Source organism: Zootoca vivipara, chromosome W, assembly GCF_963506605.1.
Source record: "Zootoca vivipara chromosome W, rZooViv1.1, whole genome shotgun sequence".
NCBI lineage: Eukaryota > Metazoa > Chordata > Lepidosauria > Squamata > Lacertidae > Zootoca > Zootoca vivipara.
This window is the reverse complement of record NC_083293.1, coordinates 3393820-3407420: the sequence shown is the minus strand read 5'-3', so window position 1 is coordinate 3407420 and position 13601 is coordinate 3393820. Positions and strand designations below refer to the sequence as shown.

General features: G+C 43.4%; 1 protein-coding gene across 1 annotated transcript in view; it reads right to left on the bottom strand.

Moving 5' to 3' along the window:
* LOC118078610 (H(+)/Cl(-) exchange transporter 5-like) overlaps window positions 1–13601 on the bottom strand; it is a 105670-nt gene that overhangs the window by 76470 nt on the left and 15599 nt on the right. The window contains 5 exon segments of the mRNA XM_060270109.1: window positions 742–822; window positions 3434–3640; window positions 5456–5566; window positions 8268–8458; window positions 10956–11055. Coding sequence (XP_060126092.1) covers window positions 742–822; window positions 3434–3640; window positions 5456–5566; window positions 8268–8458; window positions 10956–11055 — 690 coding nt within the window.

Sequence of the window (13601 nt, the reverse complement as noted above, 5' to 3'; positions counted from 1 at the left end):
ACGGAGCAATGGATTCAAGCTACAAGAAAGAAGATTCCACCTCAACATTAGGAAGAACTTTCTGACAGTGAGAGCTGTTCGACAGTGGAATTTGCTGTCAAGGAGTGTGGTGGAGTCTCCTTCTTTGGAGGTCTTTAAGCAGAGGCTTGACAGGCATCTGTCAAGAATGCTTGGATGGTGTTTCCTGCTTGGCAGGGGGTTGGATTGGATGGCCCTTGGGGTCTCTTCCAACTCTAGGATTCTATGATTCTATTCTAACCAATACCAACACCACCCAAGGACCCTCAGCTTTCCTCAACCCTCCCCTCCCACCCCCCAAATACCAGGATCACCCAAGGAACCACACCTCCCCTGACTGGGGGTTACCAGGAAGAGGGAGGTGGGGGGTTCACAGGGATAAACCGAGGGGGACACACAAACAGAATAGATCATGGATCGGGACAGGTGGGGGCAGTCCCAGGGATTAGCCACAGCAATGCGTGGCAGGGCCAGCTAGTTTAAGAATAAATATTGAGGATGTCCATATAATTATCATACCGTTTAATAGTGAAGGAGAAGAATGTGAATATAATCATCGTACAATTTAAAGAATAAGAAGTTGGAAGCTGCTCGGGGTGGCTACGGCAGCGCAGTCTGATGGGCAGAGCAAAATTTTATTGAGTCACATTTTTAGATTCAATGATATTTTCCATCATTTGAAATCCGGTTTTCCCATAACAACCTGATGGATTGAGTAATTACCTCTTCCAGGCTGAAAAGGACACCTCCTATGGGCGCTCCGAATGCCACGGAGACCCCAGCAGCTGCAGCGGCCGATAGGACCTAAATCGGGAGAGTTGAGAAGGTTAAAAGAGGCCAGTCTTCAAAGGAATCAAAACGGACCTTTGGATTTTCAAAGATACAAAAAAATGGGCCTGATCTCCCTTTGCCTTCTTCCCCATGTCCCGATTTTCTGATCAGAGGTTTTAATGGCCACGCTTCGCACAACGAAGCGGTGGCCATAGAAAACCTCGTCGTATAGAAAATCCGATCAGAAAATCCTTTCGTTAAGCGAAATTTTCGTCTTGCAGGGCATTCGTCTAGCGAGGCACCACTGTATATACAGTGGTACCTCGACTTGTGAATTTAATGCGTTCCGAACGCACATTCGTAAGTCGAAAAAAAATGTAACTCGAATCCCATAGGAATGCATTGGGAGAAAAAATTCGTAAGTCGAAGCAACCCTATCTAAAAATTCGTAAGTAGAAAAAATCTAAACCGCATCCAAGATGGCGGACGGAGCTCCGTTCGTAAGTAGAAACGTTCGTAAGTAGAGTTATTCGTAAGTAGATATAAATGTATATCCATATGTAAAAAAATGTAAAAATCGTGAAAATCCAGGTTCCACTTTTCTCCGTAACCACTTGACCGATCGTCCTGAAATTTTGACACAACGATCCAGGCCACGCCCTGAGCGTTGTGGGGGGGGGGGGGAAATCCCTCAAATCTCACACCTCCGCAGGTACAAACCTCTTTTTCAACAAAGTAAAACAGCGCCCTCAAGTGGATCTCCTCCCACAGTACACCCCATCCCTTCCTGTGAGATCTACGCCACACCTGCCTCCACCACGAGATCCACTACTCACATCCATCCATCCGGCAGAGGTGTTGAAGACCAAACCAACTGAAAACAGGCCTTTTCCAGCAACTAGGCCCAACATTGCCAAGTGGAGGTAAGGGCCTGCCCATAGCTGACAAGTACCCCATTTTCCCCGGGAAACCCCTGTTTTTACTTATCTTTTCCCGGTGGTCCCCCGTATCACTTCTTCTCCCATTTTTCTCCGTTATTTTCTCCTGCCAGCGGCCATTTTTTTTTCTGATTTGCCCTTCTATGGGCACCAAAAATGGCCGCCGCCGGCTTCAAAAGTGCATAGACGCGACTTCCGGTGTTGGCGGCAGCCTTTTTTGGTGCCCATAGATGGGCAGAGCGACACCGGAAGTTGCGTCGACGTACTTCCTGACATGCGTAGAAGCAACTTTCGAAGCTGGCGGTGGCCATTTTGGTGCCCATAGAAGGGCAAAGTTACGGCGATGCAACTTCCGGTGTCACACAGCTGCCGGTCCCGGATTCTGCAGTCCGGGACTTGGAAGGTAAGGGCCTGCCTGGGGGAGGGATGGGGGGCCGAATAGGGGGCAGGGATACGTAATGGGTCAGAACAGGGTGGGGGGTTGACACAGGGATGAAACCTGCCCTCTCCACAGTGTCTCGCCTCGACTCAGGGGGACTCTGAGGCTCAGGGGGATCTGAAGGGGGGCTATTACCCTCCATTTCACAGACTAACGCACAGCAACGCTTGCAGGGCCAGCTAGTTAGGGATATTTTTCATTGGACGGTTAAAATAGAAAATATACAGTGGTACCTCTACTTACGAATTTAATGCGTTCCGAGTGCACATTTGTAAGTCGAAAAAACGTGTAAGTCGAATCCCATAGGAATGCATTGGGAGAAAAAATTTGTAAGTCGAAGCAACCCTATCTAAAAATTTCTCCGTTTCGTGTGCATGCACACTTCTTCAGAAGTGTGCATCTGAAGAAGTGTGCATGCACACAAAAGCTCATACCAAAATATAAACTTAGTTGGTCTTTAAGGTGCTACTGAAGGAATTTTTTTATTTTTCTAAGACCCCTATTACTCAGCGCCTATGCCCATGCACAATGAATGAAATAGAGGACCTCCTACATTTCTTTTTCTACTGCCCCATTTATGAGCCAATAAGATCTAAGCTCCTCCTCTTGATCCCGTCCACCATTACATCTAAGGAAGACTGTTTGAAATCGCTTCTTGTGGACGCAAATTCCCCAAATTTCACGTGGGGTGGCAATCTTCATAGTGCAGACTCTGAAACTCAGGGCTACCCTGACAGGGTAGTGTGTCCTAGACCGGGACCTGTTTTAATTCTCTCTATTTCATTTTTAACTGAATGTGCCGAGCCTATTTTGGGCTATTTTATGCTTTACATATATCTGCATATTAGATTTTTGGTGCTGGCACCAAATCTTAGGGTAATTTAAATGTTATTACACCAGCAATATCGCCTCGAATTATGCTTTGTTGCTCGGCTCTGGCATTTTGTTTTGTTTTTATTTGGCTATGGCTGTATGCTAATGCGATAAAGCTTTGAATTGAATTGAAGTCCTTTATTTACAGAAAGGTTCAGCCTGGCTGGCGTCCTCTGAATATCAACAACCAGGGGAAGCTTTTTATTTCTATTCGTCGTGTATCGTATCGTTGTTTTATTGCTATCGGCTGAGCCAAATAAAGATTCATTCGTTCATTCATTCATTCATTTCACCACTGAAATCACTAGGAATCCAATCCCCCATTACACAAAGGTTCAGCCTCGCTGGCATCCTTGGAATACTGATTTCTGCACGCGCCCCGGGGCCCGCTCACCTCTCTCCGCTTGGCCTCGTTCTTCCGGTACTTGGTGAAGAGATGGCAGAGGATGTTGCCGCAGCAGCAGGCCACGTGGACCAGAGGGCCTTCCTTGCCCAGGCTCAGCCCCGAGGCCACGGCCAGGACCAGTGTGACCGTCTTGACCAGCAGGGTCCACTTCCCCAGGTAGCTGCGGATGATGAAGCCGCTCAGGATAGTCTTGATCTGGAAAAGGACGGGGGTGGTGTAGGTTGGGGGATTCACACTCAGGGCCCAGAGAAGGGAGGGGCCTCAGCGGGGAGACCGGCCGGATGGGGTGCAAAGAATAAAAGGATTACTGCTTATATTTTTAGGATGATTGTTCTTTATGTTATTTATATTATTATTTTTATTCATCCTTTTATTATAATTTATCTTTCTTATTACAATTTATACTCTTATTATTTATTTATCATTTTATTATCGTTTCCACTCTGTCGTTATTTTTTATTTATCATTCTATTATAATTGATCATTATTTCTATTTATCCTGTTATCATTTCTGCCAGGCATAGGCAAACTCTGGCCCTCCAGGTGTTTGGGACTACAATTCCCATCATCCCAACTAACAGGACCAGTGGATGATGGGAATTGTAGTCCCAAACACCTGGAGGGCCGGAGTTTGCCTAGGCCTGATTTATGCTCTTTCCTTATTTTCCAATTTATTATAGTTTATAATTATAAATAATATAAAGGTAAATATAATACATATAATAATATTTATGATTCTTATTCATTCTGTTTATATTAATATTTATCTTCATCATGGTTCCTATTACTTATTTTAATTGTAAAACTACTTCCCTGGATCTAGATGCTATACTCCTATTGATGCAGCCCAGAATTGCATTGGCTTTTTTAGCTGCTGCATCACACTGTTGACTGTCGCCAAAAGCGGCTTTGTCATGCTGGCCACATGACCTGGAAGCTGTACGCCGGCTCCCTCGGCCAATAACGCGAGATGAGCGCCGCAACCCCAGAGTCGGTCACGACTGGACCTAATGGTCAGGGGTCCCTTTACCCTTTACCTTTTGCATAATTAATTATGCGTTATTATTTATTAAGTTCATATTGTTGATAGTCATGTTATCTATATATTAAAAAATGAGCATGTGTGTTTGTCTCCAATGTTCAACGAAACCGCTTGAGCAATTGCGTTGAAATTTGGACAAAAAGTCCAATGTGACCACGAGAGCAAGTCCGTACCGTTTTCAAAGACAGGTGTCACACCTGTGCAAGGTAAAACCCCATGTTCAAAACCTCCCCACTCAGACAAAAGTGCGTGCTGGGAAATAGAACGGAGAAGTAGCACCTCCATTGGCTGCAGACAGTCGGTGACATCACAAAATTCCACGGCAACAAACTAAATCATAGAATCATAGAGTTGGAAGAGACCACAAGGGCCATCCAGTCCAACCCCCTGCCAAGCAGGAAACACCATCAAAGCATTCTTGACATGTGCCTGTCGAGCCTCTGCTTAAAGAACTCCAAAGAAGGAGACTCCACCACACTCCTTGGTAGCAAATCCCACTGCCGAACAGCTCTTACTGTCAGGAAGTCCTTCCTAATGTTTAGGTGGAATCCCCTTTCTGAAAACAGGCCTTTTGCAGCAACAAGGCCCAGCATTGCCCAGCCGACTGAATAGAGCATTCCTCAAATAGAGATGGGGGCTCCCCTGGGTGGGTGGGTGGAGGGAGCGGGAAGTCATGGGTCGGGACAGGGTGGGGCCGATCACAGGGATGAGCCGGGGTGGGGGTGGGGGGAGGAGTCAAAAGGGGGACTCTGAGGGCCCATTTAACAAACTGAGCCACAGCAACGCGTGGCCGGGCCAGCTAGTTTGCAATAATTATTCCGATTTCGTGAGGAGGAGGAGGGGATGAAATCCCAGCAGCCAGAAATCTAGCACGTGTGAAGTCGCCCCATCAATATATATATTTTTGAATTTGAGAAAAGGTGGGTTTTAATCATTGGAAAGAAATCAATCAACAAAGCGGGCCTTACCTCGGGGATCCCCGAACCGCAGGCGTAGGGTGCAAAACCGCGAACGAGAAGCACGGCCAGGAGCGAGAAGGTGGTGTAGATGAAGTAGTTGAGGCTGTAGGTCAAGGCGCCCTTAAAATCGGGGGGGGGGGATAAAATTATTTTCTTTAAAAATATAAAATCATAGGCCAGCAAGTTTGAACCTTTCAGTAAGGAGATGATGTCCATCAAGTCCAGGCACCCCCAAACTGCGGCCCTCCAGATGTTTTGGCCTACAACTCCCATGATCCCTAGCTAACAGAACCAGTGGTCAGGGATGATGGGAATTGTGGTCCAAAACATCTGGAGGGCCGAAGTTTGGGGGTGCCTGAACTAAATCAACTCAAATCAAATATGTAATATTAATATCAATATTAATATAATAATAAATACATATTATAAATGCATATTATAATATGTATTTACATATTATAAAATATTATAAGATAAATAAAGTAAAACAAAATTAAATAAAATCCACCCTGCTCTGAAAGTCTGTATTAAGACGATGACAGAAAGGCTGACTCTTTCGGTAAAGGAAGGATTTAAATAAAATCTAAAGGATGAGGGGTTTCCTTTTTAAAAAAAAATTAAATTAAAAATAACTTTGTTAGCATAATAATTTACATGAAATATACACAAAAAATAACACCCACACATACTTACATATAAATAAACAAATTATTAAAGAAAAATCAATAGCAAATAATAACAAAATCATCACCAATATAACGGAATAAAGATAACCAAATAAATAAACCAAAACAAAAATCAGAAAGAAATAACAATACATAAACCTACACCTTAAACTTAAATACATATAAAAAACATAATAAATAATATTTGTCTCCAAACTTAAATTAAATTAAATTAAACACAGAACGCATATAACTTTCTCATTCATATAAAAAACAACAACACACAAGACAAAAAAACTGGAAAAAAATTAATGACATTTCTACATTCTACATAGGTTTAAACAATATCAAAAAAATCAAATTGAAAAAACCAAACTCCTAGCGGATGTATAAAAGGCATAAAATAAAAGTGAATAAATGGGAAATAGAGGAGAAAGTTTGTACAAAGATACAAGATTGAAGACAGACAAGAGCAGACATCCCCAAACTTCGGCCCTCCAGATGTTTTGGCCTACAACTCCCATGATCCCTAGCTAACAGGACCAGTGGTCGGGGAAGATGGGAAATGTAGTCCAAAACATCTGGAGGGCCAAAGTTTGGGGATGCCTAGACCAGAGCAAAGGGTTGGCTGGAAGTCATCTTTTTTGGGGGTGGGGAGGGAAAAGAGGGTGAATGTAGGACGAGGGGTTTCCGTCATTATTCAATCTAATAGATTGGATTTAAATCAAAGTAAATATGTAAAATTAATATATATAATATTATAAAACATTATAAAGTGTATATTATTAATATTATATTATATTATATTATATTATATTATATTATATATTATATTATATTATAATGAAACACATATTATAAAATGAATATTAAATAAAATATTAAAATAAAATAAAATAAAATCCACCCTGCTCTGAAAATTTATTCTTCCGATAACGATACCGTCTATATCAGGCACCCCCAAACTTCGGCCCTCCAGATGTTTTGGACTACAATTCCCAACTTCCCCGGCCACTGGTCCTCTTAGCTAGGGATCATGGGAGTTGTAGGCCAAAACATCTGGAGGGCCATAGTTTGGGGGTGCCTGGGTTAGAGTGCTGGATTAGGCCCTTGAGCAGGCACCCCAAACTTCGACCCTCCAGATGTTTTGGACTACAATTCCCATCATCCCTGACCACTGGTCCTCTTAGCTAGGTATCATGGGAGTTGTAGGCCAAAACATCTGGAGGGCCGCAGTTTGGGGATGCCTGGTCTATATTAAGAGCAGTGTTTCCCGACCTTGTGCCTCCAGATGTTTTGGGACTACAACTCCCATCATCCCTACCTAGCAAGACCAGTGGTCAGGAATGATGGGAATTGTAGTCCGAAAACAGCTGGAGGCCCAAGGTTGGGAAACACTGATTAAGAGGATGGTAGCAAGGCTTAATCTTCCCATAAAGAAAGGATGGAAACACCGTCTGATGAACGAGGGATTTCAATGGCGATAGAAATCGCCATTGAAATCCTGATTCAAATCTTTAAATCGGGGATGAAACCTCAGCAGAAATCGGGATTGGGACCATGATTCGCCATCTTTAAATTGTGAGTGAAATCGTGGTTGGAATCGTGATCCGGATCATGATTTAAATCTTGAAATTTTGGTTGCCCTCCAACGTGTCCAGAGGAGGGCAAGCAAAATGGTCAACGGCCTGGAAACGATGCCTTATGAGGAACGGCTTAGGGAGCTGGGTATGTTTAGCCTGGAGAAGAGAAGGTTAAGGGGTGATATGATAGCCATGTTCAAATATATATGAAAGGATGTCATATGGAGGAGGGAGAAAGATTGTTTTCTGCTGCTCCAGAGAAGCGGACACGGAGCAATGGATTCAAACTACAAGAAAGAAGACTCCACCTAAACATTAGGAAGAACTTCCTGACAGCAAGAGCTGTTCGACAGTGGAATTTGCTGCCAAGGAGTGTGGTGGAGTCTCCTTCTTTGGAGGTCTTTAAGCAGAGGCTTGACAGGCATATGTCAAGAATGCTTTGATGGTGTTTCCTGCTTGGCAGGGGGTTGGACTGGATGGCCCTTGTGGTCTCTTCCAACTCTATGATTCTATTAAATTGTGATTTCACTTGCGATTCTTTCAGGGGACGTTCGAGGGGGGGCAGCCACTCACTCTGTCCTCCTTGCTGGTCAGAAGCTCCGCCCACGTCCGCCACTCCGGACATTTGTCCCGGTCCTGGAAGGTGATATTTCGGGAATTCCAGCAGCAATGTTCGTGGTTGTACCAAAAGCCATTGAGGCACACGCCTTCCTTCAGGTCCGTCAGCCAATGGGCGGAGATGTCAATCAAGCCAGCCAAGGCCCCTGTGTATTTTGATTCATTTTTTTTTAAAAAAAAACCCACATACTGTGTATACACACAAACACACACACACACACACACACAGAGCTGACCCGGCCACGCGTTGCTGTGGGTTTTGAGAAATGTTGGAGGGTATGGACCCAGGCAGAAGGGTGGTGTAATAATAATAATAATAATAACAACAACAATAAAAATAGTGCCGTCGTCCTCCGGAAATATAAAGAAGTATAGAAATCATAATAACAGTAATAATGGACTTCCCCCCTGAAAATATAAAGTGGTTTAGAAATAATAATAATAATAATAATAATAATAATAATAATAATAATAATAATAATGGATTTTTTTCTTTAAATTTTAAAGCGGTATAGAAATGAAATGAATTATAATAATGAAATGGGACGTCCCTATTTTCATCTGATAAATGGCTGTGGTAATAATTAAGATAAGATAAGATAAGATATGTTTATTGTCATTGTCCCCTTGTGGGAACAACGAAATAGTTGAAAAACACCCTGCAATGAATCATGACCAATTTTCAACGAAACAACAATTAGCATTTGTTATTTAATAAAATTGCTGCAAATTGTGAAATTATTTTGCATCTTGCCTTTTCCTTTTCCTGTGTCAGACGGGGGGGGGGGGGGGCGGGAGTTAGATTGTAACATAGATTCTGTTCTTTATCGTCAATTAGAAGTTGCGGTGAGGCTTTCTAAGTCAACTTAAAAGTGCTGCTCATTTTCAGACACTCAGAACAGACAAGCAAATTGACACATTGCATTGTTTGTGCTTAGACAAGAGTCCTATTATTATTATTATTATTATTATTATTATTATTATTATTTCCCTCGAAAAGATGAAATGGTATAATAATAAGAGTAGGGTTTTTCCAGCTGTCCGCCCGTCCGGCTTCTTCTGTCAGAGCCTGTTGTTAATAAAGTAGCCCCTTTATTTTATTTTCCTTTCTTTTCTTCAGCCCCTTTTGATTCCCCCTGGAAGACAGAGAGGAGGGGAGTCGCCAAGGAAGAAGGCATTTCCCAGCCCTGCATCCTCCTCAGGAGCCCAGTAAGGAGAAGAATTAAGAGGGGGGGGGTGTAAAAAAATAAATAACCAGAGAGAGAAATAGAAATACCTTTTCCTTCCCCCTCCCCTGGGCGATGGATCGATAACTCTTGATCGATGCTCTTGAGAGTGCTCATCAATGGCTCCTCCTCATCCTGGGGAGAAGTGACTAGTGGGAAGAACCACAGGGTTCTGTCTTGGGCCCAGTCTTATTCAACATTTTGATCAATGACTTGGATGATGGGCTTGAGAGCATCCTGAGCAAGTTTGCAGATGACACCAAATTGGGAGCGGTGGCCTAACACCCCAGAGGGCAGGATCACACTTCAGAATGACCTCAACAGAAAGTGGAGGAAGGGAGGAGGAAGGAGAGCACGCAGATAGGTCTCCTCTGAGGGTAGGGAGCGGCCGTGTCTGACCATAGCTGCCAAGTTTTCCCTTTTCTCGCGAGGAAGCCTATTCAGCATAAGGGAAAATCCCTTTAAAAAAGGGATAACTTGGCAGCTATGTGTCTGACCCCGCGGGAACGTGCACCTCCTCCTCCTCTCCCCCCCCCCCCCAATATCATAGAGTTGGAAGAGACCACAAGGGCCGTCCAGTCCACACTCCTCGGCAGCAAATCCCACTGCCGAACAGCTCTTGCTGTCAGGAAGTTCTTCCTAATGTTGAGGTGGAATCTTCTTTCTTGTAGTTTGTAGTTTGCATCCATTGCTCCGTGTCCGCTTCTCTGGAGCAGCAGAAAACAACCTTTCACCCTCCTCTATATGACATCCTTTTATATATTTGAACATGGCTATCATATCACCCCTTAACCTTCTCTTCTCCAGGCTAAACCTACCCAGCTCCCTCCCTAAGCCGTTCCTCATAAGGCATCGTTTCCAGGCCTTTGGCCATTTTGGTTGCCCTCCTCTGGACACGTTCCAGCTTGTTAGTATCCTTCTTAAACTGTTGTGCCCAGAACTGGACACAGTACTCCAGGTGAGGTCTGACCAGAGCAGAATACAGTGGTACTATTACTTCCCTGGATCTAGATACTATACTCCTATTGATGCAACCCAGAATTGCATTGGCTTTTTGAGCTGCTGCATCACACGGCTGACTCATGTCAAGTTTGTGGTCTACCAGGACTCCTAGATCCTTTTCACATGTACTGCTCTCAAGCCAGGTGTCTCCCATCCTGTATTTGTGCCTTTCTTTCTTTTTTTGCCCAACTGTAGTACTTTACATTTCTCCTTGTTCAAATTCATCTTCTTTGCTTTAGCCCAGTTGTCTAATCTGTTAAGGTCATTTTGAAGTGCCGGAGCAGCATCTGCCATAATATTATTAGTAGCAATATAATTATTGCTAATAATTTTATTATTAATTAATAATAATAAAAATAATAAATTAATGATATTAATTTTTATTATTCCTCTTTTTGGTTTGTCGTTTTCTCACCTGCCGAGAGTCCGACGAGGAGCATGAGGAGCCACCCCGAAAAGGCGTCGCTGATGCTGTGAATGAGGGCACATGTTGACTCTTTGCTCCTGTTGGTGATCTAGGCGAGGGGGGAAAAGGGATTAGATTGGCTAGTATTGAGAAAAACAGGGGAAATAAAGATTAAAAATAACTGTCCCAAAAAATGGGCTCTTTCTTCTCCTGATTCGAACCCGTTTCCCAAAGCTTGTGGGCAAATAAATGTCGTGGAAGGGGATGTTCCCATGAAAAAAGGATTTTATTCTTGCAAAAAGGAAACTTCCCTCCGATTGTCAATATTAAAAGGAGGCCTGTAAAAAAAGAAGAAGAAGAAGAAGGATTTAAATCAAGTCTGGCTGATTTAAATCGGGATTCGAATGGGGATTTCAGTAAAAAAAACAAAATGAAGAGTGTAGGGGTGACTTTCTAGTGATCTATGGAAGGGAATCAGGTATTCATAATTACCGGTATGTGCGCTTGTGGAGGATGTCTGAGCTTCGTGGCTCCCTTGATATACCTCTGCTGCCTGAATTATGAAATTCCTGGTCTTGGACATAGGTTTCTGGGATGGTTACTGACTCCATTGCTTTCTACCTGGCAAGCACGTTTCAGTCTGGGTTGCAAGAAACAGGCATTTGTTGCCATTTGTGAAACATCTGTTGCCTGGCTGTGAAACATTTGGGTCAATAGATCTGGGTAAAAGGGCATCTGTTAATCTTCTTCCTTTCCCTGCTTGTCTTTGAAAAGCTGATAAACCTGTTTTCTGCCAGGGATTCCTGGGGCTCTTTCCTGTCTTTAGAAGTAGTCTCTTTGATGTCCAGGAAGTCTTTTTAGCAGCTAGGTGTTAGTTCCAGATCTTCCCAACAGTATCTTATCTTTATCTTTATTGTCATTGTCCCCTTGCGGGAACAACGAAATTACTCGGTTGCTACATCCACTCAGATAAAGCATTCCGCATAATCCAAAATTACAAAAAGCTAATTAAAAACAGTAAATATACTACAAAATAACAAGTAAAATAAGATGACTTCAAAGTCCGGGCTTTCCATTTAAGGCCAAAATTGCTCTAGAGAAGAAACTGTTCCTGAGATGGCTCGTTCTTGCCTGCATTGTTCTATATCTCCGTCCCGATGGCAGGAGCTGAAAGAAATGGTGACCAGGGTGCGTTGGATCTCTTGATATGTCTAGTGCTTTTCTATGGCACCTGGTAGTGTAAATTTGTTCTCTAAGGTGGTGAGTGAGCAGCCAATAATGCTCTCTGCTGTTTTAATAATTCTACACAGCCCTGCTCTGTCCTGGGAAGTACAGCTTCCGTACCACACACATAAACCGTACGTGAGCACGCTCTGTATGGCACAGTGATAGAAGGCAAGCAGCAGCTTTTGTGGAAGATGGTTTTTCCTTAAAATTCTCAAAAAATACAGTCTCTGCTGCGCCTTCTTCACAAGCCCCCTTGTATTAACACTCCAGGACAGATCCTCCTGTAACTCAATGCCTAGAAATCTAAACGTTGTTACCCTCTCCACACAAATTCCGTCAATCAAGAGTGGCTGGACCTCGTTCTTCTGTCTCCTAAAGTCCACCACAAGCTCCTTAGTTTTCTTTGTGTTTATGAGCAAGTTGTTGACTCTGCACCACTCTGTCAGCCGCTCTACCTCATCTCTGTACTCAGTTTCACCCTCCTTATCAGAGATGAGCCCGATCACGGTTGTGTCATCTGCAAATTTGACAACCCTATTTCTAGGGTGGGCAGCGACACAATCATATGTATAAAGAGTATAAAGGAGCGGACTAAGCACGCATCCTTGTGGTGTTCCTGTGTTAGTCCTAAGCATGTTTGACATATAAGGGCCCAACCGGACCCTCTGGGAGCGATCTGAGAGAAAGTCCAGTATCCACCCACAGAGTGATAGCGGGAGCCCCAGATTTCCCAATTTAGTTATCAGACGTCGCGGTAGAATGGTATTGAATGCCGAGCTGAAATCTACAAAAAGCAGTCTGGCGTAGCTCCCCCGCTGCTCCAAATGTGCAAGAACAGCTTGGAGGGCAATCGCCACGGCATCCTCTGTATCAGAATTAAGGTGGGAGGAAACCTGGGAGGGGTTTTAGAATAGGAAGAATTCTATTGGATGATTTGAATCTTTGTAACTTTTTGATATTGTAATAAAAAGATCTGGCGAAGGGAAAGAGAGACGCACTTTCCCTCCCAGAGATTTGCTGGTTGAATCTCTGTGTCCTTTGTCTTTGTTTTCAATGTGGTATTGCCACATTTTGGTGCCCTCTCTGAGGCTATTGGAATGCCAATGCAGCTTCTCTGAGGCATCCATGAAAAGAGGATCAGGTAAATGATCGCTCTTCTGATTTTGGGCTTAACAAAGCTCCCCTAGGTGCTGTTTGACTCTATCTGCAAATAGAGTGCTTTCAGACTGAATGATTCTTATCACCCGGAACCTTGGGCAGAACCTGTGCGCACAGAAAATAGGTAAGAATGGGGGGAGATCTAAGTATTTTGCAGAAAAAACATAAAAGAGATTTGCTCTTTTTGTTAAGTCCTCATGGTCACAATCAGGTGATGTCCCCACTGATTAACCAGTTATTGCATGAGATTTCTCATGTTGCGTCCTTCTT